Source organism: Callospermophilus lateralis, chromosome 19 (assembly GCF_048772815.1).
Source record: "Callospermophilus lateralis isolate mCalLat2 chromosome 19, mCalLat2.hap1, whole genome shotgun sequence".
In the NCBI taxonomy this organism is placed as follows: domain Eukaryota; kingdom Metazoa; phylum Chordata; class Mammalia; order Rodentia; family Sciuridae; genus Callospermophilus; species Callospermophilus lateralis.
This window is the reverse complement of record NC_135323.1, coordinates 5,291,721-5,318,188: the sequence shown is the minus strand read 5'-3', so window position 1 is coordinate 5,318,188 and position 26,468 is coordinate 5,291,721. Positions and strand designations below refer to the sequence as shown.

At 51.6% G+C, this 26,468-nt stretch overlaps 1 protein-coding gene across 3 annotated transcripts in view; it reads left to right on the top strand.

Annotated features, from left to right (window-relative positions):
• Nucleotides 1-26,468, top strand: part of Mgrn1 (mahogunin ring finger 1) — a 45,488-nt gene that overhangs the window by 1,476 nt on the left and 17,544 nt on the right. For 2 of the 3 annotated variants that reach the window (XM_076840612.1, XM_076840611.1), the window contains exons 1-5: nucleotides 3,165-3,360; nucleotides 18,171-18,289; nucleotides 21,025-21,113; nucleotides 21,605-21,751; nucleotides 24,512-24,629. In XM_076840612.1, the coding sequence (XP_076696727.1) occupies nucleotides 3,273-3,360; nucleotides 18,171-18,289; nucleotides 21,025-21,113; nucleotides 21,605-21,751; nucleotides 24,512-24,629 (561 nt within the window). In that variant the 5' untranslated portion in view covers nucleotides 3,165-3,272. Of the gene's footprint in view, nucleotides 1-3,164; nucleotides 3,361-18,170; nucleotides 18,290-21,024; nucleotides 21,114-21,604; nucleotides 21,752-24,511; nucleotides 24,630-26,468 lie in introns of those variants that run through there. The other variant, XM_076840613.1, reaches the window with a different exon arrangement.

Here is a 26,468-nt window from a genome sequence, read left to right as displayed (position 1 = left end):
GTATTTCTGGCAAAGGAGAATGGACACCATCTTGGCAGGGCCCACTGGGGTCCTTGCTCAGGGAAGCAGGAAGTACTCTACCCCCACCCCATCTAGTACCACTCAGGTAACCTGGCCAGGCTTCCCCAGCCCAGAGGAGCTCTCCCAGGGCATCCTCCTTGCAGGGGTTGATCTGATGAGGCTGGTTAGGGTGAAGGTCACCCTAATGGCCACTATGCTCCACCTCAGCCAGCTTTTTTTCTCCAGGGGTAGCAAAGAAGGAGAAAACAACCCTATTTTCAGCCAGGATCAGCCTGCTGGAGGGTGAACTTTGGATTTCTTAGCAGGCTGGGATAGGACCTGACCGCTGGGGCCAGGAGATGGGGGGAGGCAGAGAGAAGCCATTGCAGCACCACCCTTATCTTACCTGAGGGCCAAGGAGGTTGAGGACCTTGCCAGCATTCACAAGTTCACATGGCCAGTTAATGGAGGTATGTTTTCCTTACTAGCAGACTCCATGTCTAGCATGATCTAACATTTGATCCCTGTCACCTGGTTCATCACCTGACATATAGTAGCTGCAATGATAAATATTTGTTGAATAAATAAATGAATCACCCAAGATGTTGATAGTGGAGCTTGGACCAAATCAGGAAGGACCCGTTTCCCTGCTAGGTGTGAGTAAGCACGGAAAAATATTGCTGAAGGGGCCTTCTTGAGTCCAAAGCTCTGAGAATGTTTAAGAAAGTCCAGCTGGCCGGGCTTGGTGCACATACCTGTAATCCCAGAGATTTGGGAGGCTGAGGCACAAAGATCACTTTTTTTTTTTTTTTTAAATACTGGGAATTGAACCAGGGGCTCTTTAGTACTGCCCAGCCCTTTTTATTTTTTATTTTGAGACTGTCTCACCAAATTGCTGAAGGCCTTGCTAAGTTGCTGAGGCTGTCCTTGAACTTTCAAGATGATCCTAAATTTGAGGCCAGCCTGGTAACTAGTGCAACCCTGTCTCAAAATGAAAAAAAGTGCTGGGATGTAGCTCAGTGAAGTGTCCCTGTGCTTAATTCCTAATACAAGAAAAAAAAAAAAAAAAAAAAAAAAGCCATCCAGACAGTGAAAGGCCTACTGTGGTGTGCTCTTAGAGCTGTTTTTCAGTGGAAACAGTAGGGTGTTAGGGACTCTCTCCCTCCCTTTCTGCAACCAGGTAGGGCAATAAATTAAGTGCATAGCTGATATATGTGTGTGTGCCTGTATAAGTGTGTTATTTGATTCAGTGGAAATAAAATAAGGGAAGAAAGACCACACTAGGTGGGAATGTCTTCAGGCTCATCCTTCAGGGACAAGAAGTTTGAAATCTGCACACTGGAGAATTACTGTCTGGGAAAGCAGGAGAGTGCCAAGGTAAGAGCAAATTCCAGCTTTATCACTTACTTACTGTGCAACCAGAATAGGGCACTTCTCCAAGCCTCCTGTTTCTGTTCTGTAAATTGGGAATAAAAATAGAATTTATGCTGATCATGCTGGCACATGCCTGTAATCCCAGCGGCCCAGGAGGCTGAGACAGGGGAATCTCAAGTTCAAAGCCAGCCTCAGCACAAGTGAGGAGCTAAGCAATTCAGTGAGACCCTGTCTCTAAATACAAAAAATGGATGGGTATGTGGTTCAGTGGTTGAGTACTTCTGAGTTCAATCCCCAATAGAAGAAAAAAAAAAGTAATAATAAAAATAAAAAGGGTTGGGATGTGGCTCAATGGTTAACACTCCTGGATTTAATCCCTGATACAAAAAAGAAATATATATATATTTAAAAAGGTTGGGTTTGTAGCTCAGTGTTAGAGCACCCATGGATTTAATCCCCAATACTGCCACCAGACAAAAGAAAGAAAATAGAACGACATCAGAGAATTAAAAGAGCTAATATGGATAAAGCCCCCAGTATGATGCCTGGCACAGATTAAGTGTTCAGTAAATGTTCATCTTGTTTGTAAATAGGAAGACTTAATCAGGCAGCCCCCAAAACCTGAACTTTTCTAGTCATTAATTTGACTTTGGAAGAAACGCCTGATAGTAAGGATCATTGGATGGTGGATTCTGGTCCCTGGGAAGGTATAGGATATTTAAATTTTTAAAAACATTTTTTCAGGGGGCTGGGGTTGTGGCTCAGTGGTAGAGAGCCCAACTCTCCTAGCACATGCTAGGCAAGTGCTCTACCACTGAACCACAACCCCAGCCCTACTTTGTATCTTATTTAGAGACAAGGTCTCACTGAGTTGCTTAGTGCTTTGCCATTGCTGAGGCTGGCTTTGAACCCCTGATCCTCTTGCCTCTGGGATTATAGATGTGTGCCTCCGTTTTAATGTGTGTTTAATTCACTATGGTGAGTTGTACCAGGTGGGACCTTTCCTGCCCTGAGCCTTCCTAGCTATACTTTTGGCGCAGCAGGCTTGATTTGGGAAACATTTCTTGGAACCCCAGTTCCTCAAGTGAAAAATAGAAAAAAAAATAAAAAATAAAAATGAAGCTCTCGTGGCCTCCTTCAGACGTGTGAAGTCAAAAGCCAAGAAAATCCTTGCAAACTGCCAGGTTTCAGTCTTGACCCTGATTCTTGGAAACTTGCTTTCAGCACATTATATGCAGCTCTTCTTCCTTCCTGCCTCAGTGTAAAATGGAGAAGTCTACTACCTTCCTTAGGGCTGCGTATCTTCAATGCAGTCGTTCTAAATTGAGCGAGCAGCATGCCCCTTAAGCCCCAGCTACTTGGGAGGCTGAGGCAGGAGGCTCAGTGGAGCCCAGAAGTTCAAGTCCAACCTGGCTTACAAAAAAAAAAAAAAAAAAAGAGTACTCATTCTGGAGTTGAGGTTGGAGAAATGCTTTGCATTCTGGCCAAGACCTGAGCAGGTGCGCATTTCCCCAGTGAGCACCAACCACCCAGGTAGGCTAACCCTAACCCTAACCCTAACCCTAACCCTAACCCCAGCCCTTTCTAGGCAGAGACGGGACGAACCCTGGGCAGTGCAGAAAAGCAAGGGGTGCCCAGGCGACGATGAGAATGCGGGAAGAGAGAGGCTCAAGGTCCCCGGGCCTGCACCTGAGGCCTCTACCCATGCGGGCGGGAGAGGGCGGTGCGTCCCGGCGGACGGGCGGGGCCGGCGGCGAGCGCGCAGGCGCGGGGTCACACGTCCCGGGCGGGGCGGGCGCGAGGCGGCGGCGTGGACGCGCGTCCGTGCGGCCTGGTCTGGGCCATGTCCGCGTGAGCAGGACACCGCCGCCGCGGCCCGGCGAGCCGCCCCGCGCACCATGGGCTCCATTCTGAGCCGCCGCATCGCGGGGGTGGAGGACATCGACATCCAGGCCAACTCGGCCTACCGCTACCCCCCGAAGTCCGGTGAGCGCCGGGCGGGCGCGGAGGGAGGGGACGCCGCGAGCGCCGGGCGGCCCTTCCCGGCTGGTGACCTTGGGCCGGCCCCTCGCGCGGCGCCCCCTTCTTGGTGGCTCGCCCCCTGCGGCTGGCCTCGCCGTCCTGGAGGCGTGGTGCAAGGCCGGGGGTGGGCGCTGACCTCCCCACCCGGACGCGGGCGCCGCGCTCCTGGCGGGTGGATGGCGGCTTTGGCGCGGCCGGGAAGGCGAATCTGAGGGGCAGGGCTGTAGGCCGAGCTGGAGAGCTGCGGAATGGCAGGGGGCGAGGGGACAGGGACTGCCTGACTTGTGGCTTAGGGACCTGAGCCACCAGGTGGAAGTGACTTTCCCAAGGACTCAGCGCCGGGAGGTGGGACCAGGACCTGAGAAACCCTGTTCCCAGAGTGTGGCCCCCCTGAACTTTGAGCTCCAGTTCCTGGCTCTCCATCTCCTGTGGGGTGGTTTGCGGTGGAAAGGAGAGAATCCCGACCGTATGGGATATCCAGTGGGGCCCTCAGATGCTGGCTTCTGAGCAACCTGTCTAATGTGGGCTCTGTGTCTTGGGACCCCCACAGGCCAGATTTCCTTTGACTGTGGTCCAGGACCACCTGCTCCCTCAAGTAGGGCATCTTGCTAAACATCCAAGGCTCCACTTCAGATCTGCTGAGACCTAGGAACCTGCCTTTTAAACCCATTCCCCCGTGAGTCAGATGTCCTATCAAGTTTGAGAAAGTGCCTTGCCCTAGTTAAAAGAAAGTGAGGGTCAGTGGCTCTGGGAACACAGGGACAGGAATTGGTCCAGCCTCCAGGTAGCCTTATGGGATGGAGTCAGCTGGTTACCTGCTGTCGCCTATTTGCAGGGAGAACTCCCTGCCTGCTTGTGTCCAGGCACAGCAGCAGAGCAGCCTGGACTGGTGTGGGTTGCAAGTCCTGGCATTTTACTTGCAAGACTCTATGTGTGTTTGTTCTTTCTGTCTGTGGCTGAGTGACCTTGGTCAAGCTGCTTACCCCCCTATATCCTTTTCCTCATCTGTAAAATGGGCTGGTAACGTGTACCATGTTCAGAAGTCTTGCCTGGCACATTAGAAATCTTCAGCAAATGTTAGTTGGTAAAACTAACATTTGAAAAGGAAACTAGGTGATTGGCCCAGACCCTAATAGATTTAGCAGTGGCATGACAGATGTCAGAAAGTTTACTGTGGCACATCCCATCACCTGGGACCTGACCACTGTTAATGTCCCATTGGACAAGACAACAAATGTATGGCACTTAGAGCACCACTTTCTGATTCCACTGTGGCAGATGTTGCCAATCATTCATGACATTCCTTTCCACTGAGCCTGGACTGGTTTCAGAAGCCATCACAGAACACCCCGCCAGCTGCCACTGATTGATTGGTGCTGGCACTGCAGATGAAACCCATGGGCCACCTGGGCCTTGTAGCCAGCAATAGCAGAGTTCTGGGGTTGCCCAGTCCAAAGGCTGTCCTGTCCCGCTAATGGTTTTTCCCTTTCTGTTCCTAATTCTGTTCCTAATTCTTCTAGGTGCCTTACACACACGTTGTTCATCTGTCTTGGGGACATCAGGATCCTGGTCCTGTGTCTGGGGGTTTACCTGCTTCCCAGGTTCTTGAGAACCCGACAAGGTTGGGGAGAGTCACTGGAAAAAAGAAGGGACCTTATCAGTACTTCATTGTTGCCCTGAGAGTGGATTGGGGACTGTAGAGAGTTTGGAGAGGGGTGCCCCTGTGGACTGTTCTGAGAAAATTGTCTTTTCAGGTCTGTCAGTTTTGATGAGGTCAAGAAGAATCATTGGGTGCTAGTGTGTTTTTAAGTCCTTGCTAACCACATCCAGTTTTCTTCCTTCATGGAACTTGCACCATGCTCTGGGATAGCTCTTAGCTTGAATTAAACAACATTTGGTTTGTTTTTATTGTGTTTCACTCTTAACAGTTTTATTGAGGTACAGTTTGTGCACCTTGCAGCTCATCCATTTTAAGAGAGTGACTGACATGTAGCATCAGAGCTGTAGGTGTATGGAATCCTGCACCCACCACCACAGTTTAGACATCTCTTGACTCCCAGGTGTTTCTTTGTACTTGCTTGTGGTCAGTCTCTCTCTTCTGCTCCCACTCCAGCCCATGGCTGATCTGCTTTGTCTTTAAAATTTCCTGGACATTTCACATGAACAGAATCATGTAGCACAAGGGCTTCTTTCCGTGTGTCTGGCTTCTTAGTATAATGTTTTTGAGATTCATCCATGTTGCAGCATGCATCTATATCTCTGCGTGTGATGGTGTGTTTGTCTGTTCACTGATTAATGGGACATTTGATTTGTTTCCTTTTTTTGGCTATTAGAATCAGTGCTGCTTGAACATTCACATACAGTTGATATGAGCAGTTGTGTGTTCATTTCTCCTAGCTATAGGCCTAAACATGGAGTTGTTGGGTCATATGGGAGCTATATGTTTAAACTTTTGAGAACCTCCTAACCGTTTCCATAAGTGGCTGCACTGTTTTGTATTTTTTCCTACCAGCAGCGTGTGAGGCAGCCAGTTTGTCCCCATCCTTGACAATGCTTGTCCACCGCTCCGATTTCAGCTAACTTGGATTGGAAGTGAGACCCCACTGTGCTGGTGATTTGCATTTCCCTGGTCACTGGTGATGTTAAGCATCTTTTTGTGTGCTTAGTGGCCATTGTATTTATTTGTGTGTGTGTGTGTGTGTGTGTGTGTGTGTGTAAGAGAGAGAGAGAGAGAGAGAGCGCTATTTAAATCTTTTGTTTAGTTTTTAAAAATTGGATTATCTTCTTATTGAGTTTTCTAGGTATTCTGATACAGTTCCTTTGCCAATCATATGATTTGCAAATATTTTACTATAGTCTGGTTTGTCATTTGAGAAAATGTTCTTAGTTTTGATGAACTTCAGTTTCTCATCTTTGAAATGAATAGTGCTTTTAGAGTTATATTGAAGAAATATTTGCCTTGCCCAAGGTCATAACCTAGCTTTTACTGACCCTGGGTTCAATCCCCGTACTGCCAAAGAGAAAAGCCATGGTTTGAGGGATGGTCAAGGCCATCTTTCACGTGTGGGACTCAGTTACTTCACTATTGTGTTTTGTGAAGATGATCCTCTTCCTGTCAAGCTGCCTTCACACCTTTGTCAAAACTCAGTTATCACAGATGTGACAGGGCTTGTCCTGGCTCTCCACTCTGTCCTTTTGGCTCACGTGTCCATCCCACTGCTTCTCCTCTGGCACAGCTTTGCCTCTCAGGGCATTGGACCATTGTCTTGGAGAGACACATTTTGTCACAGCTCGGGACAAGTGTCTGTGTTGCTGGCATGGTGGGCAGAGGCCACAGGACAGTCCCAGTGCTGAGGCTGGAAAACCCTGGTCTGGCACACCGCAGCACCTGCTGTCACCTGGCTTGCTGAGCCCGATTCTCCAGCTTTCTTCTCCGCACTTGTCCTGGGGGTGCTCAGGTCCTGGCATTCCCGTATAAGTTTTGCAGGTAGCTTATCAATTTCTACAGACAGTCTGCTGAATTTTGATAGGGATCACAGGATCACATCAAAGGTACAGATTGATGTTGGAGAGTTGCCATCTTTACCATGCTGATTCTACGTCCATGGACGTGGCCTGTCTGTGTTTATGGTGTGTCAGTATTTATCTGGATCTCTTACTTTTTGATTATACTTTTTTTTTTTTTTTTTTAAAGGCACAAGTAGAGGTTTATTTAGGAAGGCAAGGGTCATGTGCTCCATGGGAAGAGTTGGGCTCTAGATAGTGAGGAGCTGAGCCAATTTTTTAAAGGCCAGCAGCACTGGTGTCCCCAGTCTACAGGTGATATAAAGTCCCTTTCATACATTTCTTTAATAGTTGATTTTGATGAGAATATTAAGGACAATTAACGTATTAAAGTAATGGTACAGTCCTTGCAGTCTGGGGAACTTGTTCTTGTCGTATGCCTCTGATTGTTGGTAAGGACTCTGAGGCTCAGAGGTGATGGTGACTCACAGTGGGGTCAAGGTGGAACCAGATTTAAAGCCAGGCCCCCTGACTCCCAGCCTGATTCTGCCCACTTGCCTCCCTGTCCTGCCTGATAAGGACCTGGTGGCTACAAGGGACTACCCTGAGTTACTGCAGCTCTCTGTAGGCTCTGTCTGATGTGGCACTTTGTGCAGTGACCAGGCCAGGCCAGGGGACTCATGAGCTTGCCGAAGGGACTTCTGCGGGGCAGAGAGAGCAGGGTGAGGGGACCAGCACCTTCTGCAGGGCCAGGCCTGCTGTGTTGCAGGCATGCCCCGAAGAGGCAGAGTAGGCACTTGCCTGGGCTTTTGCACTTGTTGGAGTGGAAGGTGTGGGGGCTTTGGGAACTGGGCACCTGGCTGCAGCACAGACTCCCTACTGGCGGTGAGCCGCAGTGCTGTGGTCGGTGGTCTGTGGTCGTGGTGGTAACAGCAACCGTGAGGGCTCTGCTTGGATACCTGTGTTGTCCGTGCAAGGCTGGCCCTGTTTTCACATTGTGTGTGTGGAGTCTGAAGTATAGACAGGCACTTCCCTTGGCTGGTCACCCAGCGAGGTACAGAGCAGGTGTGAGGGCACCACAGCCAAATCCTTAAAGAAATGATGATGTCCAGCATGCAGAGTGATGCCAACTGTCTGCCCTCTGCTTGAGGACCACTCTGGGACCAGGTCACCCAAAGAAGTGGTGGAGGAGGGGTGCTCAGACCTGTGGCCCCCATGCTGGGCGGGGGTGTCGGTGCTCTTTTGGTGCTCTGTTCCTTTTGTGGCTGGATGGTATTTGGCTTCCTGCATTGTTTATCATCTGTCTGAGGACATGGGGTAGTTTCTGGGACAGACTTTCTCCATGCACCCAGAGAACTTGCTGTGGCTTCACTTTTCCCTATTTTGTAAAAGAGGCCAGTTCCCAGTGTCCCTCTGCCTAGGTGTCCAGTTCCCAGTGTCCTTGTCTGGGCTGGGGCTCTCTGCAGCTCTGTGCTCATGGGGCCTCTGTAAGAGGCAGAAGACAAGAATCCTTGCCCACAGGGTGCGCACATCTCAGTGGCAGAGTGCTTGCATAGCATGCTTGAGGCTCTGGGTTCCCTCCCCAGTGCTGCACCCAAAAAAAAAAAAAAAAAAAAAAAAAAATTTAAATGTAAAGAGGTGTGGTGGTGTGTGCCTGTAATTCCAGTTTCTCCAGGCTGAGGCAGGAGGGTCTCTTAAGCCAAACAAATAAGACAAGACCTCCCCCAAGAAGCCAGGTTTTCTCTTCCCAGGAGGGCTCCCCTCTCCCCTCCTCTTTTCTTGTCTGATATAGTCAAGACCAAGAAGCTATGTTTGGGAGTTATTTTGGGGTGTGTGTAGGAGGGTACAGGGGTTTCCACCCAGGGCTTTGTGCACATAAGTGCTCTACCACTAAGCTATATCCCCAGCCCTTTTTTTTTTTTTTTTTTTTTTTTTTTTTTTATTGTTTTGAGATAGGGTGCTGGGTTTGCAGTAAAATGTGAGTGTCCCTCGTTATTGAAGCCCAGTCCATCCACAGGAGCTCTGCTGACTTTGCCTGGCCTTGACCTGGCTCTGGGTCTGCACCAGGGACTCAGAACCTCCTGGGTTGCATTCCTGAGCCTGGTCACAGCTGAGCTGGAGGTTTCTGTGGTGGCCACTGCCATCCAGTGCCTGAATCTTTCTGTACCAGCCTGCCCTCTAGAGAATCATAGTCCAGGCTGAGAGAGCTCTGGGGACCTTAGGAGTAGGCTAGCCAGGTGGCCTACGGTCCTGTGCTGGGAGCTAGCAGTGAGGCTCTCCTCCCAGGGTGAGGCAGGCTTTGTTCTGGGCTGTGTGTAGGAGCCAGTGTGTGCTCATCCTCCTGGCTTGGGGACCACCCAGGGTGCTGTGGAGTTGTAGATCAACCTGGACTCTCACTGGGGGCTTGCACTTCATGCCTGGGAGCAGCTGGTCAGTGTGCTGAGGAGAGCACTGGCTTTGGTCCTGATGCTGTGCCAGAAGTTTCCTATGTGGCATTGGCCAGTCACTTGTCTGCCATGGTCCCAGCTTCCCACCTAAAGCCCAGGGGGGATCTGTTTCCCCAGACCCCTTTTGGGTCTGATGGTGTCGGCCATGGGAGTCAGCAGGGTGTGGCCTGGCCCTGGCCCAGCTGGCCTTTGTTTTTCATGGGGCCCAGAAGTTCTCTGGGAAATGTCCTGCATTTCCTGGATGACCCTGGGTGGTGACTGCTTCTGCCTGTACAACCTCAAACCAAGCATGGCCACCGTCTGGGCCTGCAAGGGTCACACTCAGCTTGGCTTCCTGTGCCCTTCCACTGGGTTCAGTGCATCCTTCCAGCTTCTTTCCTCTGAGTGGTTTGTGAAGTGGAGGGTGGTGTTGGGTTGCCTCCTCCCTCCCTGCCTAGCCTGGCTCCGTGCAGGGTGTATGGCTGTGGGATTGTCCCCTTGCCAGCTGCCCCTGCATCCCCCCAGCTCCTCTACACTCAGCCGCCCCCTGGCCCGGGCACCTGGGCCTCCCTGGGGGCCATGGAGGCTGTTTCCTGAAAGGCACTGCCAAGACTGGGGAGGGCAGCTCTTCTGCTCCCCCAGAGTAGGTGCCGTAGCTTATGGAGATGTGTGAACCAGTCTTTGCTGGGTCTCTGTTGTCCCCAGCTCACGGTGGTGCATTGCTCCTCCTCCCTGCCATGGCAGTGCTCTGGCCTTCAGGGTCTCCCTTCTGCAGGTGGGATATCAGGGTTCCAGCCAGTGTTGACTTCCTGTTCCATGTTACAGATGGGGACAGTGAGGCTAGAGAGGTGGTAGCCCAGAGTCACCCAGCTGGAGTGTAGTGGGGCTGAGGGCACAGCGGCAGGCAGAAACATGCTGTCATGGGCACAAGTGTGGACTCAACTGGGGGATCATAAGTGGGATGACTAGAGCCAGGTCAGACCCCCTCCAACACCAGAGGCTGTGGGGGCTGCCCTCCCTGCCTACCATGTGGGATGATGTGGGGCCAGGAGGGGCATTCCTGAGAGCAGCACTTCCAGGACCTGTGATGTTCTCATCTCACAAGTCCAGGGCCCAGCAGATTTAGTGGCACAGGCACCAAGTCAGCAACTTTGTGCAGCTGGTAACCTGGTGACTGGGAACACCTGTCCAAGTAGAGAATGAGAGGAATTTCCAGCAGGTGGAGCCAGTGAGCCCTTGCCTGCCAACCAGCTGGCCTGTAAGGCTCCTTTCCCCTTGGTGGGAGCCATGACCCAGGCAGCCCAGCACATCACCTGACCCAAAGGCTTTCTTCAGAAGGGTGCCCTGGGCGTCTTTGTTAATGGCCTGGTTGAGGACGTAGGGAGTTCCAGTGAAGATGCCACCTCTTGACTGTGTGTCCAGAGTGGGTTACTTGAACCCGATTGCCCGGGATTCATGGTGTCATCCACCTTCTCTCATCCACTTCCTGGGTGGGGCCAACCTGGTGGTCACAAGGGGGTAGCATTGTGGCCACTTGTAAGTGGCGTCTGGTCTCAGGCAGAGGGAGGACGGAATGTAACCAACTCTGTGAGGAAAGCTGAGACTGTGCAAGATGCTGGTCAGGCGGGAGGATTTGACAGCCACCATGCAGCTGGCCCACAGGTGGTCAGGGTTGCTTTTCCTGAGGTTGAGTCTTAAGGCCACAGTAGCAGGGGAGGCTGAGTGCAGAGCTGTGGCTAGCACCGGCTGCAGGGACTAGCGCCTGGGGCAGTGACCTGCACAGGGGCAGGCACAGCAAGTTGAGTCAGACACTTGGAACCCACATTGTGGGACAGGTGGCTCTTGGGCCTTGTGGCTAGTATGTCCCAGCACCAAGATGCTCAGTGACCTTCTACATCTGCTGACTTGTGGCTGTTGAGGTGTCCCACATGAATTAGGGTACAAATGCTCCTCAAGGGTCCAGACCAGGAATCTCTGAGCTGGTGTGTCCCAAGCTCAGGCCTCTGGTAAACTGGATATAATGAAAACTGGGTAGTGGAAGGTTAGGCGTGGGGGGCTTGGGGTGACATCTGTGACCATTCACCTTCTCACTGTCCAGGTTACCTAGTGCCTGTAAATAGGACAGAGTCTGCATCCTCAGGCAGGGAGGAGATGGACCATCTGAGCTGGAGTCCCAGTGACAGGGCAGATGGGGAGACGGTGAAGCTCTTCCAGCCATGGTGTTTAAGGACTGCCCCCAGGCTCTGGGCTCCAGGAGCATCTGCCTTGTAGCTGTGACCAGAGAAGGGTTTCTAACTGTTCTCATAGGAAAGACCTTCATGTAGCTCTTTGTGGATGAACAGCTGCCCGTTGTGATCGGCAGTGGCTCTACTGGCCACTAGAGTCCACAGGGTTGAGGCCCAGATCAAACTTCTGTGCTCAGTTTTCTGAGTGGGAAGCGGGGCTGCTGGAGAGCCCCAGCTCACACCCGCCCCAGCTCACACCCACCACAGCAGATGTGGGGAGCCAGTGCCTGTGGCCTTCGGCATCTGTCACATCTTCCTTCTTATTTCTCACCCTCACTTCCTTTTCCTTTTTTCTCCCTCCCTCCTGGCAGCTCTGCCGCCGCCTCTTAGTCCTGAGATGTGTGTGTGTGTGTGTGTGTGCACATGTAGACATACGTGCAGACATGTTTAACACACGGGCATGTGCACACACAGTGCACATGCATGTGTTTCTGTTTATACCCATACATACATACAGATCCTTCCAGGAACTGCTACCAGTTTCCCCATGCACACATTCCTTCCTTAGAAATTCCTTTTTAAAAAAATGTGAGCAGTGGTACATATGCACAATGGAATATTACTTAGTCATAAAGAAGAAAGAAATTATGGCATTTGCTGGTAAATGGGTGAAACATAGAATTATCATGCTAAGTGAAATAAGCCAATCCCAAAAAACAAATGGCCTAATGTTCTCTCTGATATGAAAATGCTGACTCACAATGGGAGGGGGAGGTTCACAATGGAGGGGAGGAAGGGGCGGATGGGAACAGGAAAGACAGTAGAATGAATGGACATCACTTTCCTGTGTTCACTTATGAATACACCTTCAGTGTAACTGCATACCACGAACAACCACAAGAGTGGGAAGTTATACTCCATGTATGTGTGATATGTCAAAATACATTCTACTGTCATAACTAAAAAGAACAAGTAAAAAAAAAAGTGATCATACAAAAATATAAGCTGGGCACGGTGGTGCACTCCTGTAATCCCAACTATTCCAGTGGCTGAGGCAGGAGGATTGCAAGTTCAAGGGCAGCCTCAGCAATGTAGCAGCATCCTGCTCAGAAAGAGCTGGGGAAGCAGTTCAGTGGTCAGGTGCCTGCCTAATGTGTGTTGAGGTCCTGGGTCCACTCCCCAGCACTGAAAGATAAAAGCAACATAGAGAATAATGTAACAAATGCATAATTAACTTAATGCGTAATTCACAGTTAACACATTTTATATTTGTTTATCTACTTTCTTGGGGAAAAATAAAGGGATAGCAGTTCCCCAGCGCCCATCACATCTCCCTGGCCCTGGGTGTGACCTTCCTTGCCTTCTTTCTGCATGTGTGGGTGTCCACCCATGAGTTCCAGGATGCTCTGTGACATAGGTCCTCTTCCTCCTTCTCTGTCAGCAGCTGCAGGCCTGTGCCGTCCTGTGTCAGCTCTGGATGCGTGCAGTCCTGGCTCAGTCCCAGCTGGTGAGCAAGGTGGTCCCAGCCTGTGACGGTCCCTGCCACTGTGCACTGCCCTATTGACAAGGATGGGATGGGACTTTTTTTTTTTTTTTTAATGCTTGAAAGTCTTATTGATTATACTGTGCATGTCTGCAACCTAGATGTGTACTTAAATTGTAATTAGAATCTGAAAAAATCAATAATGCTCTGAAAGAATTTAACTTATAGCTTCAGTGGCTGTTACAGATTCCCAACCGATTAACACAAATAGCTACCGTTTTTACCAATAGCAAGCAAAAATGCCAAAATATGTTGACAACGTATTTCTGAGGTGGTTGGGCTACTTCCCCCCATGGTTAATTCAGTTCATTCATGTCCTGACAGTTAAGTATAACCTAGTTCTGGAACAGTACACATTTCAGCATCAATTCTAGCTCTTTTTCTTCTTTCTGCGTTCTGGGGATTGGATCCAGAGCCTTGCACTTGCTAAGACAAGACTCCACCTCCGAGGTAACAGGCCCAGCCTTTTTTGGTTTTCATTTTGAGACAGAATCTGTCCAGATTGTCCAGGCTGGCTTCCTCCTGCCTCAGCCTCCCAAGTAACTGGGATTACAGGCATGCACCACCGTGTCCCCTAGTACTATTTTTTATGTAGAGAAACCTTGATCCCATAAACAAGTAAATGAGAATTAACAAAGTTTTGATAATCCATAGTATCTAATTCCAAGTTACTTGGCAAAAATCCTGATGTAGACCTAGTATCAAGACAAGTTGAGGGCTGGGTATGTGGCTCAAGCGGTAGCACGCTCGCCTGGCATGCGTGCAGCCCGGGTTCTATCCTCAGCACCACATACAAACAAAGATGTGTCCGCCGAAAACTAAAAAAATAAATATTAAAAAAAAAAAAAAAAAAAAAAAACAAGTTGAAAGCTGGGTGCGGTAGTACACCCTGTAATCCCAGCGACTTGGGAGGCTGAGGCAGGAGGATCATGAGTTCAAACCCAGCTTCAGCAACTCAGTGAGACCCTGTCTCTAATAAAATTACAAAAAAGGGCTGGGGATGTGGCTTGGTGGCTAAGCATCCCTGGGTTCAATCCCTGGTACCAAAAACAAACAAAAAAATCCAAAACAAATTGAAGGACCCTACAGCTCAGGAAATAATGCTAAGAGTTAAGAAATTCAGTGACATCAAATTGAGAAGCTTCTGTACAGCAAAGGAAACATTAGGAATGTGGAGAGAGAACCCACAGAATGGGGGAAAAATCTTTGGTAGGCACTTTTCTGTCAGAGGATTAATATATAGAATATTAAAAAAAAAAAAAACAACTGTACCTCAAAAATTCAGATAACCCAGTTAATAAATGGGAGAATGAACTAGACACTTTTCAAAAGAAGAAATACAAATGGTCAACAAATACATGAAAAAATGTTCAACATCCTTAGCAGTTAGGGAAATGTGAATCAAAACTACATTGAGGCGGGTTGCGGGTGCACGCCTGTAATCCCAGCAGCTCAGGAGGCTGAAGCAGGAGGATGGTGCCAGCAAAAGCAAGGCACTAAGCAAATCAGTGAGACTCTGTTTCTAAAATATAAAATAGGGCTGGGGATGTGGCTCAGTGAGCACACATCCCTGAGTTCAATCCCTGGTACCAAAAAACCAAAACAACAACAACAACAAAACTACACTGAGATTTCATCTCACTCCAGTCAGAATGGCAGTCATCAAAATTCAAACAATGAGGGGGCTGGGGTTGTGACTCAGTGGTGGAGCACTTGCTTAGCATGTGTGAGGCACTGGGTTTGATTCTCAGCACCACTTACAAATAAATATAAAGGTCCATCAACAACCAAAAAATATATTTTAAAAATGCAAACAATGATAAATGCTGGAGAGGATGTGGAGAAAAAGTAATACTTTTATACTGTTGGTGGGACTGAAAATCAATACAACTACTATAGAAGTCAATTTGGAAGCTCCTCAAAAGACTAGGTATGGAACTACCATATGACCCAGCTATACCACTCCTCAGTTTTATCCTAAAGAATTGAGGTCATTGTATACTACAGTGGTACACACATACCCATGTTATAGCAGCACAATTCACAATAGCCAAACTATGGAACCAGAGTAGGTGTCTGTTAGCAGATGGATGAAGGCATGTAATCCCAGTGGCTCTGGAGGCTGAGCAAGGAGGGTTGCAGTTTCGAAGCCAGCCTCAACAATTTAGTGTGGTTGTAAGCAACTTAAGGAGACCCTGTCTCAAAAAATAAAAAGGGCTGGGGGTGTGGCTCAGTGGCTAACCTTGGTTTCAATCATGATAACAAAAAAAAGGGGGGGGGAGATACACATTCACACAAACATAATGGGGTTTCATTCAGCTGTAAAGAAAAAATGAAATTATGTCATTTGCAGGAAAATGGATGGAACTAGAGAGAGTCATGTGTTTTCACTCATGTGGAAGCTGGAGAGAAAAAAGGAAAAGATGGGCGTGGTGGCCGGAGATCTCATGAGAATCAAAGGGAGATTGAAAGAGGAAAGTGGGGCTGGGGCTCAGCGGGTAGAGCACGCACCTAGCACGTGCGAGGCCCTGGGTTTGATCATCAGCACCACGTAAAAATAAATAAAGGTATTGTGTCAACTACAACTTAAAAAAAAAAAAAAAAAAATTAAAGTTAAAAAAAAATAGGAAAGGGACCAGGGTCGGGGGCATGGTAAAGAGGGAGATGTGCTGGGGCATGATATTGGCCAAATTTCATGTGGCATGTGTGAATATGTAACAATCCCATTGGTATGTGTGACTACAATGCACCAATAAAAACAGGTAGAAAACAAAAACAGTGAGGGTATACCAGCCGACAGCTTGAGATCAGGCCCTTCCCCTTCTGAATGCTTCTGTTGAGGTGTATGCTCACAGCATTAGGTCCACCTTTGTGTCTTGTACTTCAGGTGACCTCCATCCTTCTTATCCTGGAAAGTGGTTCCAAATCTGTATTATTGTAACCACTGCCAACAATCCTCCTGTCCCAGGTCTCAGATTTTTTTTGTCAGGGTAGGGGTACTGGGATTGAACTCAGGGGCACTCAATCACTAAGTCACATCCCTAGCCCTTTTTGGTATTTTATTTAGAGTCAGGGTCTTGCTGAGTTTCTTAGCGCCTCACTGTTGCTGAAGCTGGGTTTGAACTCACAATCCTCATGCCTCAGCCTCCTGAGCTGCTGGGATTACAGGCATGTACCACTGGCTCAGGTCCAGATCTTTTAAAAATAGTTTGTTGGTTGCAAGTAATATATGTTAGATGTAGACAACTCATAAAAAATACTTAAAGCAAACAAGAAGTAGTAATTGCCTATTGCATCTTGATCCAGAGATATGAGTTTGTAGCATTTGTTCTGCTGAAGAGCAAAAGGCCTAAAATTACCCTGATTTTGGAGCCCCTGGGGTATAGGCCATCAGAATGTGTGGGGCAAGGCAGCGAGCGTGTGGAGGGAGAGTACTAGCCAAGCAGTGCGCGCCAAGCAGATTCAGGGTGCAGCCTGCAGACATACATTTATTTATTTTGGATAATGGGGGTTCAACCCAGGGGTATTTTACCCATTAGCCATCTCCCCAACCCTTTCTATTTTTTATTTTGAGACAGGAACTCACTAACTTGCATAGGGCCCTGCTGAATTGCTGAAACTGGCTTTGAATTTGAGGTCTTCCTGTCTCAGCTTCCCGAGCCACTGGGATTACAGGCGTGCACCACCATGCCAGACTGGAGGTCACAAACTGAAGAGGAATAGCCCAGGAAGGCCTTGCTGGAAAGGGTCTTTTTTTCCACATGGCTCATTGTGTGCTGACCTGTTTTGTGGAACACTGGGTAGTGGTCCACAAAATCCAGGGGTCGTGTTTGGTTAACCGAGCACCACTATTCTTTGTGTTGGGCTGCACTTGACTCAATTCCTGGTCTATGTGGCCTAGGGCTGAGTTGAGGTTAGGCCCCTTCCTGCGGTTGTTGGGGAGGAGCTGTGGCCTCATCACTCAGGCCCGGCCAGCCTTTGTGGTCATGACTCCCATAACAGGCTGCAGTTCTCAGGAAGGGCACAGATCCCTCAAGGCGCCCCTGGTTACTTGAGGGCCCCAGAATTCTCCCTGGGGGCCCCAGGAGGGACCCATACGGGCTCCTGGATATAGAAGTCCCTGCTGCTCATGAGCCCAGGGATGCACTATTTGAGTATCCCCCGATTCAGAGGCCCAGAGGTCACCTGGACCCTCCTATTAGGTCCTCTGTGCTGCAGCAGGGTGGGCAGGCGTCGGGGCAGGAAGCTTGTAGAGTCACTCTCCTGGTTCTCCAACAGAGCTGGTAGCTCAGTTCTTTTAGGTGGACGGGTATCTGACACCTCCCAAGAGGAGCGTGCATTCGGCATCTGAGTGCCAGGGCCGGGCAGGAACTGCTGCAGCCTCAGTCTTTGTGGAAAGCCGGGCACAACTGAAGTGACCAGATCCATGTAGTTGTCAACCGTGGTCATAACTGAGGGGTTGTCTTTGGGGCTCCTGTTTTTGGGCTCTGCTTTGGTCTGAGGTCAGGGAACATCTGTTTCCTGGGACAGCTATGACAGATGACCACTAAGAGTGGCTTGAAACAACAGCAGTGTTTGTGTGGTTCTGGAACCCAGAAGTCAAGGCCTCAGTGGGGCTGTCCTCCCCCTGGAGGCCCTGTGTCACTTCTGGGCTTCTGTCCCTTTAATCCCTGCCCTGTCGTCACTTTTGTGTGCTTCTTTGTCCACACCTCTCCTTTCTCCTGGAGCAGAACAGGCACTGGACTGAGGGTCATCCCAACCTAGTTAGGACCTCATCCTCACTTGCTGCCTGTGTCAGCAGAGACTGTTTCTAAACGAGGTCATGCGCAAGGGTAGGGTGTTACCTGGGCGTGTCCTTGCCCCGGCTCTGTCCACTACAGAAGGAACCCATGTGGGAGTTTAGAATGGCTGGTGGGCCTGGAGCGGAGGGGCCAGAGGCTGGTGGGCAGCCTTGGAAGGAGCGAGGCTGGAGGATGGCTGTGGGCCAGGCGCACTGGCTTCCTCAGGATGGATCCTTCCCCAGGACCAGACTTTTTGAGCCTCATAACCTGCAACTCTGTTTCCTTTTTTAAACAGGAAACTACTTTGCCTCACACTTCTTCATGGGAGGGGAGAAATTTGACACCCCCCACCCTGAAGGCTACCTTTTTGGAGAGAACATGGATTTGAACTTCCTGGGCAGCCGCCCAGTCCAGGTAGATCCCAGTGGGATTGGCTCTTATGGCCTTGGGGTGGGCGGCCCTGCTGTGAGGATGAGCAAGCACTGAGTCACTCCAAGTGGGCAGAGTTCCTGCGAGGCTACAGCTGAATGAAGTGGGGTGTGGGTGATGGGGTGCATCCCTACACTGCTTTAGGAGGTCAGCCAGCCGGGTGGGTCCCTGTGGGATGAGCAGCCATTATTGAACTGGTATTCAATAGGGAGGTGTTCAACAACCCCATTCCGTAGAATAGCACGCAAGAGATATGATCCCAAGAAGGGAATATGGCTTCTAGATATTTCTCACTAGGCAGCAGAGAAGTGCATGTACATAGCTGTGCACACATGTGGCACCTGTTGTGTGCCTAGGGGTCTTTTGGGGCTGGGGGCAGAAGTCAGATCCTTCCCTTGTTCCCTAGTGTGGGTGTGTTCCAGATCATAAAGAAGAGAACATTTGCCAGCGCAGTGGTACACACCTGTAATCCTATTAGCTCAGGAGGTTGAGGCAGGAGGATCCCAAGTTCAAGGCCAGCCTGAGCAACTTAGCAAGACCCGAAGCAACTTAGTGAGACCTTGTCTCAAAATAAAAATAAGGGCTGGGGATGTGGTTCTGTGGGTAAGTGCTCCTAAATTCAATCTGAGTACAAAAAAAGAAGGAAAGGAGGGGAAGGAGGAGGAGAAGAAAAAACATTGGACCAAAGGGTGGTCAGAAGAGAGAGTGATGGGTGTTTCGGTGGTAGAGCGCTTGCCTAGCATGTGTGAGGCCCTGGGTTTGATCCTCAGCATAAAAATAAAAAATAAAATAAAGATATCGTGTCCATACAAGTAAAAAATATTAAAAAAAAGAAAAAAAGAGAGAGAGGGTGTGTGACGGGAGGGGAGGGCCTGCTGCAGAGCCCATAGCTGAGCTGAGTTGTAATGGGTGGGACAGAGCCCCCTAGGAAGAGCAGGGTGGCAGGGGCACTGGAGTGGCCTGGACCAGGCTCCTGACAGGCAGTGCATCTGGGAGTCCAGCAGGGCTCTGTAGGCTGACTTGGGCAGAGGAGGTGAATGGGTGTAGGTGTCCAGGGGCCAGTGGCAAGGAGGGCAGGTGGGTGTTGCAGCAAACCCTCAGGAAATGAGGGAAGGTCCTCCTGGGGCCAGAGAGGCATTCTGGTGTGTTGTGGAAATCTCTGAGGACAGAGGGTGGGGCCAAGGAAGGTGCAAGGAGCCAGGAGCTGTTGGCTCACGTGGAAACTCTGGGAAAAGCTGCATTAGGGCAGCAGTTCCGAGGGTGTACAAGAAGGAGTCCTTGGGAGGCAGAGGGCTGACTGAGATGGTCAGGGCTGTGAGGCTGGGCAGGCCTGGGTGTGATGACTAGGAAGGAAATACCTGAGCCCAGGTTTTTGTCTGTTTGCTTGGTGTGGTTTGGTTATAGGGCCAAGAGTGGTGGCATATACCTATAACCCCAATGATTCGGAGGGCTGAGGCAGAAGGATCCCAAGTTCAAGGTCAGCCTGAGCAACTTAATTAAGCAACTTAGGGAGACCCTGTTTTAAAATAAATAAATCTTTAAAAAGGACTGAGGATATGGCTCAGTGGTTAAGTTGCCCCTGGGTTCAGTCCCCAGTACCAAAACAAAAAATGGTTTGCTTACTGGGTATTGAACCCAAGGACAATTTACCACTGAGCTATATCCCCAGCCCTTTTTATGTTTTAAAAATTTAAAAAAAAAAATTGTTTTCACAGTTGTAGATGGACAGCATGCCTTTATTTTATTTGCTTATTTTTGTATGTTGTGCTAAGGATCGAACCCAGTGCCTCACACATGCTAGGTAAGCGGTCTGCCACTCAGCCCCAGCCCCAGCCCCCTTTTTAATTTTTTATATTGAGACAGGGTCTTGCTGAGTTGCTTAGGGCCTTGCTAAATTGCTGAGGCTGGCCTTGAGCTTGCAATCGTCCTACCCCCGCAGCCTTCCCAGCTGCTGGGATTACAGGCGTGCTTTACTGTGCCCAGCTAAGTCTGAGTTTTTAAATGATGGAGAAGGGCCAGGCAAGACCCTGAACCCTGTCCCTCTAAGGCTGCTGCCTCCTGGGCATGCCTGGGGCCTGGCGTGCATCCTCTAGACCAGGGCTCTCCAGACTGCTTTAGAAACACAGCATCTGGTTGATGTGAAACCTTGGAGGGCCGAGTGCTGCCCTCCTACCTGTGGGACCTGCAGGCACAACAGGAGCTCCTGCCCAGGCTGGGCTCACGCAGGCCTCCTGCAGATGTGTTTTAACTTTACTTTTTTGAGACCACTGTGGATGCTCCCTCAGTTGTGAAAGTAGCACGGAGTGTGTGTGTGCCTCCGTGTTTCCCCAGGGCAGTGTCATGCCTGCGGTTCCAGCTCCACCGGCCTCACATGCACCCATGTCTCTGGTCAGGTGTCGTGGTGGGGGTCTGCTACCTTCTTCATGTCCTGCAGGAGTGAAGCCTGAGAGCCCAGCCTTGGTGGCCTCCCCTGGGGATCCATCTGGCCAGGTCGAGTTGCTGAAGGTCTTTCCTGAGTACCCAGGTCACTTGGGGCAGTGCCAGGCTTAGCCTGAGTGCTGGTTGTGTGACTGTGGTTTCCTTCAGGGTAAACAAGAGTGACAAGCCAGGGTCTGGCACAACCCTTTAGAGACCGGAGCCTGTTGGAGCCGGGACTCCTGCTCTTGTCCTGTGCCCTCCCCAGGGACTCACCTGGGATTACTGTGGGTTTTCTCTCCTAGTTCCCCTACGTCACTCCCGCCCCCCATGAGCCGGTGAAGACGCTGAGGAGCCTGGTGAACATACGCAAAGACTCCCTCCGGCTTGTGAGGTAAGCTGTCGTCCTGCCTGGCCTGTGGCTTGGGAAGAGGAGGGTGCTGGGTGGGCCAGGTTCCATCCTCTATGTGGAGTGAGGGGGCACAAACAAGAGTTTGTAGGAACTTGATCCTTTAAGTCAGCCGCCTGCACACCCCCCCCCCCCCCCCCCCCCGTCTCTTGGGGACCAGGGGCAGTGTCTGGAGACACCTGAGGCTGATGGGTGGCTATCAGGGAGGCTGCTCAGTTTCCACCGTGTGCAGGGCACCCCACAGTCAGTTGTTACCCAGCTCCAGGCGATGCAGGTCCAGATGCTACTTGAGGTCCCAAGGTATCTGGGCTGTCTCTAGCCAAGAGATGGTCCCTGTTTCCGGGGCAGGAAGAAAGGGAAGTAGAGCCAGGTTGTTGGGTCCCAGCATCCCGCCGGGGGTGGCCTCCACAAGTGCAGCAGGAGCAGACATGTCCAAGCAGCTGACCCTGCGCTCCCTCCCTCTGCCCCTTGGGTAGATACAAAGACGACGCGGACAGCCCTGCTGAGGACGGTGAGAAGCCCCGCGTGCTGTACAGCCTGGAGTTCACCTTTGATGCTGACGCCCGTGTGGCCATCACCATCTACTGCCAGGCCATGGAGGAGTTCCTGAATGGCATGGCAGTGTGAGTCCCTGGGTGCAGCCGACCCACATGGCCTCATCTCTTACTGACCACAGGGGGATCTGTGGGCGTCCCCTGTGCTCTCAGCACTTGGTTACGTTTTGCTTGCTTCCTTCCTTTGGTGAGGCCTTAGGCAGGCTCCACCCCTGTGCTGCGCCTCAGACCTGTTTTGGTCCATGGAGGTTACTAATGAGTGCAGGACACAACCTCTCTGCCTCCTGGAGTGGGAATGAAAGTCCAGACTCTGGTCAGGCTTGGTCTTTCTGGTGACCAGCTGCCTCCAGGAGCCTACCCAGAGTCACCTCCTTAGAACAAAGACTCTCTGTCACCCAGCAGGTTCCAAGGGAGGGAGAGCTCCAAGCTGGGAACCTGGGCAGAGACCAGATACATAGACTTATATATATTTTTGGTACCAGGAATTGAACCCAGGAGAGCTTAACGACTGAGCCACATCCCCAGCACTTTTTATTTTTTGAGACAGGGTTTCCCTAAGTTGCTGAGGCTGGCCCCTTGCCATCTTCCTGCCTCAGCCTCCCAGATGTTGGGATTATAGGTGTGCACTGCTGCACTGGTCCAAATATATATTTTTTAACATGTCACGATGACAAATTTGAACTTTCGGGGATTTTTGTTTTAAAGTAAGAGTTCTGCTGGTCCCAGGGGTTTGCAACCTGCAACTTAACTGCAGCTGTGGCAGAGTGGCCCCAGCCTGCAAGACCACCCTGGGCCTTAGTGACCTTGTGGACAGGCAGAAACATGCTGACACCTCAGGGAAGACCCGATAAGGCCAGGTTTGGATTGGGCACAGAGTGGAGTCTCAGACCTTGGGCTTGAGGCTCACTCTTTCAGGGAATGAGGGTGGCTGAGCTGTTCCCTTAAGTCTAGGGTCCCCCATGCACTATCCCTCATGCCCACGGGTGCCGTAAGCAGCCCGTCGTGAGCTCAGCAGGGAGTGTTCTATCAGGTAAGGACTTGGACACCCTTCTTTCCCCCAGGGACTTGGGGCCTGGGCTCCAGGCAGCCAGCAGTCTCCCTGGGCAGCTTTCCAGGGGAAAGAGGTGCCTTGTTCCAGACCGTTCACCTTGGGGCTCCACTTTGACCCCAACACTTGATTCTTCTAGTGACTCCTAGTGATGCCTGAGTACATACTTATCATCGGCAGGGGATTTGGAGGTGCAGGAGTATCTGGATGGCAGTGCCAGCTCCCTCTCCTCTCCTCACACCCCACGGGGCCTGGGGCATGCATGGTGACCTGCTATAACCAGAGAGCCAGCAGGATGTTCGGGGCCCTGGTGCCTCCTGTGTGATACATTCTGATGGCTGGGAGATTGTGGCTCCTGAGTTGTCCTTGGGCTTAGCCACCACAGCAGAGGAGCCAGAGACTGGGGAGTACCCAGGGCTGCCAGGGACAGATGCGCCTGGTGTGCTGAGTGGTAGGCCTTCCCACACTCCCCAGCCCTCCCAGCTCTGTGCTGTCACATTCTGTGAATGTGCTTGAGGAGAGGGTCCTGCTGCTATCACAAGAGCTGGGAAAGCCAAGGATGACCATCTAGGCATGGCTGGTGTGGCCCACACAGCTGCCCTGAGCTCTGTCCCTGGGAACCAGGTAGCAGCAGAAGTGCCCAGTCCCCCTTGCTGAGACCTGGCACAAGGCCTGCTTCCCCTCCTGGAGTGCTGGCTGAGTGGCGCTAGAATCAGATCCCCAGGACCAGGCTGGGCACATAGACCTGCCATCCAGAAAGCTCTGTTCCAAATAGCAGGACAGGTGCCCTCCCACGCCTTCCCTGGCCCCTTCCCTCTTCTTGACAAGGAAACCCGAGACTCAGATAGAGGGGTGGGTCCAGGGTCCCACAGTCCAAAGAGAAGGCCCAGGTCCACCTGAACAGTTCCTGGGCCAGTCCTTCTACTGCATCCCAGGTGAGCCTCCCAGTGGAGTTCTCTCCCTTGCTGGCTCTGGTGGCAAGGTCAGGCCCTACCCCAGTCTCCCAGGCCCTCAAGAGTGTCCTTTGTCTCAGAGACCCAGGGAACCCCCTGGGGCAGCGAGCATGGGCACCGGTGGGGAGAGGACCTGCGGAGAGGGAGACACTGGTCTATCAGGATTGGAAGTGCATGTGCCCTGGGACCCAGACATGCTCTCCTGGGAGACTGCCCTGGGAACGGACTCCGTGGGGCTGAGACTTGTGCAGGAAGGTGGTACTTAAAGCAGTGCTGGGAGGAGTAGCAAGATAGTGGAGACCACCTGGTGTCCCCAGGGCCTCCGATCCACTCAGAGTAAAACCGCAGCAAAACTTTGGGCTGGTTCAGGGAACCCAGCGCCTTCAGTGTGATGGTGGTGGAGTGTAGGTGGACATTTAGGGGAGACCTGCACCCAGCGTGCACCTGAGTGTGTGATTTCAGAGCCACACACTGGCAACTTCTGGGTGGAGGGCAGGGTGCTGGGCGGGGAGGAGCTCTGCAGTCCTTGTTCATTCAGGAAACCATGGAGAAACCAAAACCCAGTGGCCAGGTGTCCTATGTCTGGGAAGGTGGCAGAGGTCTCAGGCAGGGTGGGCTCTGGAAGAGGGTGTGACTAGATAGAGCTGCACAGCGAGCAGAGTGAGGCCGGGGAGCCTCGGGTGGGGCAGGGGCTGCCTGGCCAGGTGGGCTGCCTCCTGCCCACCAGAGGGTGGAGCCCTAAAGGACAAGTGAGCAGCCCCTGTGTCGGGGAGGGAAGGCAGCCTGGAGCCCCTGGCTCCTGGGTAGCCCGCCCTCTCTGCTACCCAGGTACAGCCCCAAGAGCCCTCTTCTGCAGTCCGAGACCGTCCATTACAAGAGAGGCGTGAGCCAGCACTTCTCTCTGCCTTCCTTCAAGATCGACTTCTCTGAGTGGAAGGATGATGAGGTAATACTCCCATGGGGACCCACCCTTCCCCTCACTTCTCCCACACCTCCGTGGGCGCTGAGCACTGGGAATGGCTGCTGGGCCCTGTTCTCTGTGGAACACGCCCGGGGACCTCGGGGTATCTTGGTGTGGCCGAGGTCTGCAGCCTGGGGGAGCGGAGGCCAAGCCAAGAGCATCAGTTGAGGAGGTTCCCTTGCTGGACTTCGGGGAGTCACGAAGATGGTGCCCCCTGCATAGTCCTGGAACAGTGGATCTGTTGACACTGGCTGGCATCCCTTCTACCTGGGTTTGTTTCTAAATCGTGCTGTGAATATCCTCCTGTGTCCTCACTGACTGTCTCCTCTAGGGTCTTTGTGGGTAGTAGCTCTGGTGGTTTCCCTGCTGGTGTTCCTGCCCCACCCCTTTGGGCTTCCTCCTCACCCTTTGCCTTATTTCCTGGTGACCATCTGGCCTGGGGATTGCTGATACTCTTGTCTGAAGGCTTCTGTGGGGTGGGACTTTGAGGCCCCTGCCAGGGCTGCTTGAGCCTGAGAACTGCAACCTGACTCCTGCTAGTGGCCACTGTCTGGCTCTGTTCTCCCTGGGTGGCCACTTTCCCTAAGAAAGACCTCTTGTCCTTAAAATTAAATGTCTCTCAGACTCGTGCAGATGGTGGAAGGCTGTCCTGCCACCATCGTGTCTGGTCCCAGGATTTGGGAGTGTCTTGTAGGTGACCCCCAGCTGTGGGCCGAGCTTGGGGCAGTGGGAGTTTCTGGGGGGACAGTGTGGCCAGTCTCGCTGTGACGAGCCTGTGGTGGCATGCACGGTGCCTGAAAGCTCCAGTTGGCCAGCAGGAGGCGGGGAGAGGGCCAAGGTGATCTCGTGCTTCCCCACGGTTGGATCTCACCTGGACACCAGCACTGCGTGGCTGTGCGCACTTGGGTCACAGAGACAAAGTTGCATGGAGGCTCCTCGGAGCACGAGGGCCCCTCAGCCCCAGGTGCTGGTACTTGACTGGACTCCAGCCCAGGGGTGAGCACAGGGTCTTGTCCACAAAGCTCTGTTCTTCTTTCTGGCTCCATCATCTTAACAAACAGCTGCTGACCTTTGAACTCCCCTCTCCTGGGCTTAATCACAGCCTGTAAGGGCCTTGCTATGGGGCAGCTCTGGTACAGTAGCTCTTGTGCACTGAAACAGGCTCCCCATGGGGCCTCCTGTCATGGCTCGTCACCCCAGAGCAAGGCAGGAACCATGGAAGGAAGGTCCCTTCGACTCTGAGCCCAGTTTCCCAGGAGCTGCCGGCCTGGTTGGGCCTGGGTGTGTGACCATGTCCACTCCTGGACTATGTCCAGTCCTGGCCTGCAGCTTTCAGATATGCAGTTGTTTCTACGATGCCCCTGCCCAGCCTCTTCCTGTGCCATCCTCTTTGGCCACCTGCCACTCCTTTTCACTCTATGCCACCTGTGAGGCTGGTCCGATCCTCCCTGACCAGAGGCTTCTCCTGGGCTCTTGTTGCTGGTTGAGCCTACTGTCCACCACCCTGCTCAGAACCTCTGCATTAGGTCTGGCATCTCTCCCCTTGTAGAAGGGAAACTGAGGCTTGTTCACAGTGATCTAGTGAGGACCCACCTCCTGAGTGTGGCCCTGTGCCAGCACCTGCTGTCTCTGGGCCTGTCCCTGCTGATGTGAACTGGCCCCAGTGCCTTATCACCTCCCACAGCAGCTCCTGGCGCCTGTGTCTCTGCCTGGTTGCCTCTGTCCATGAATGTATCTGTCCATGTCCCATCAGCTCTGTGTGGCCAGAGCCATGGCTCCCTTAGAAGCAAGGTGGAGATCAGGCCTGTATGGGCTTGGGGGCAG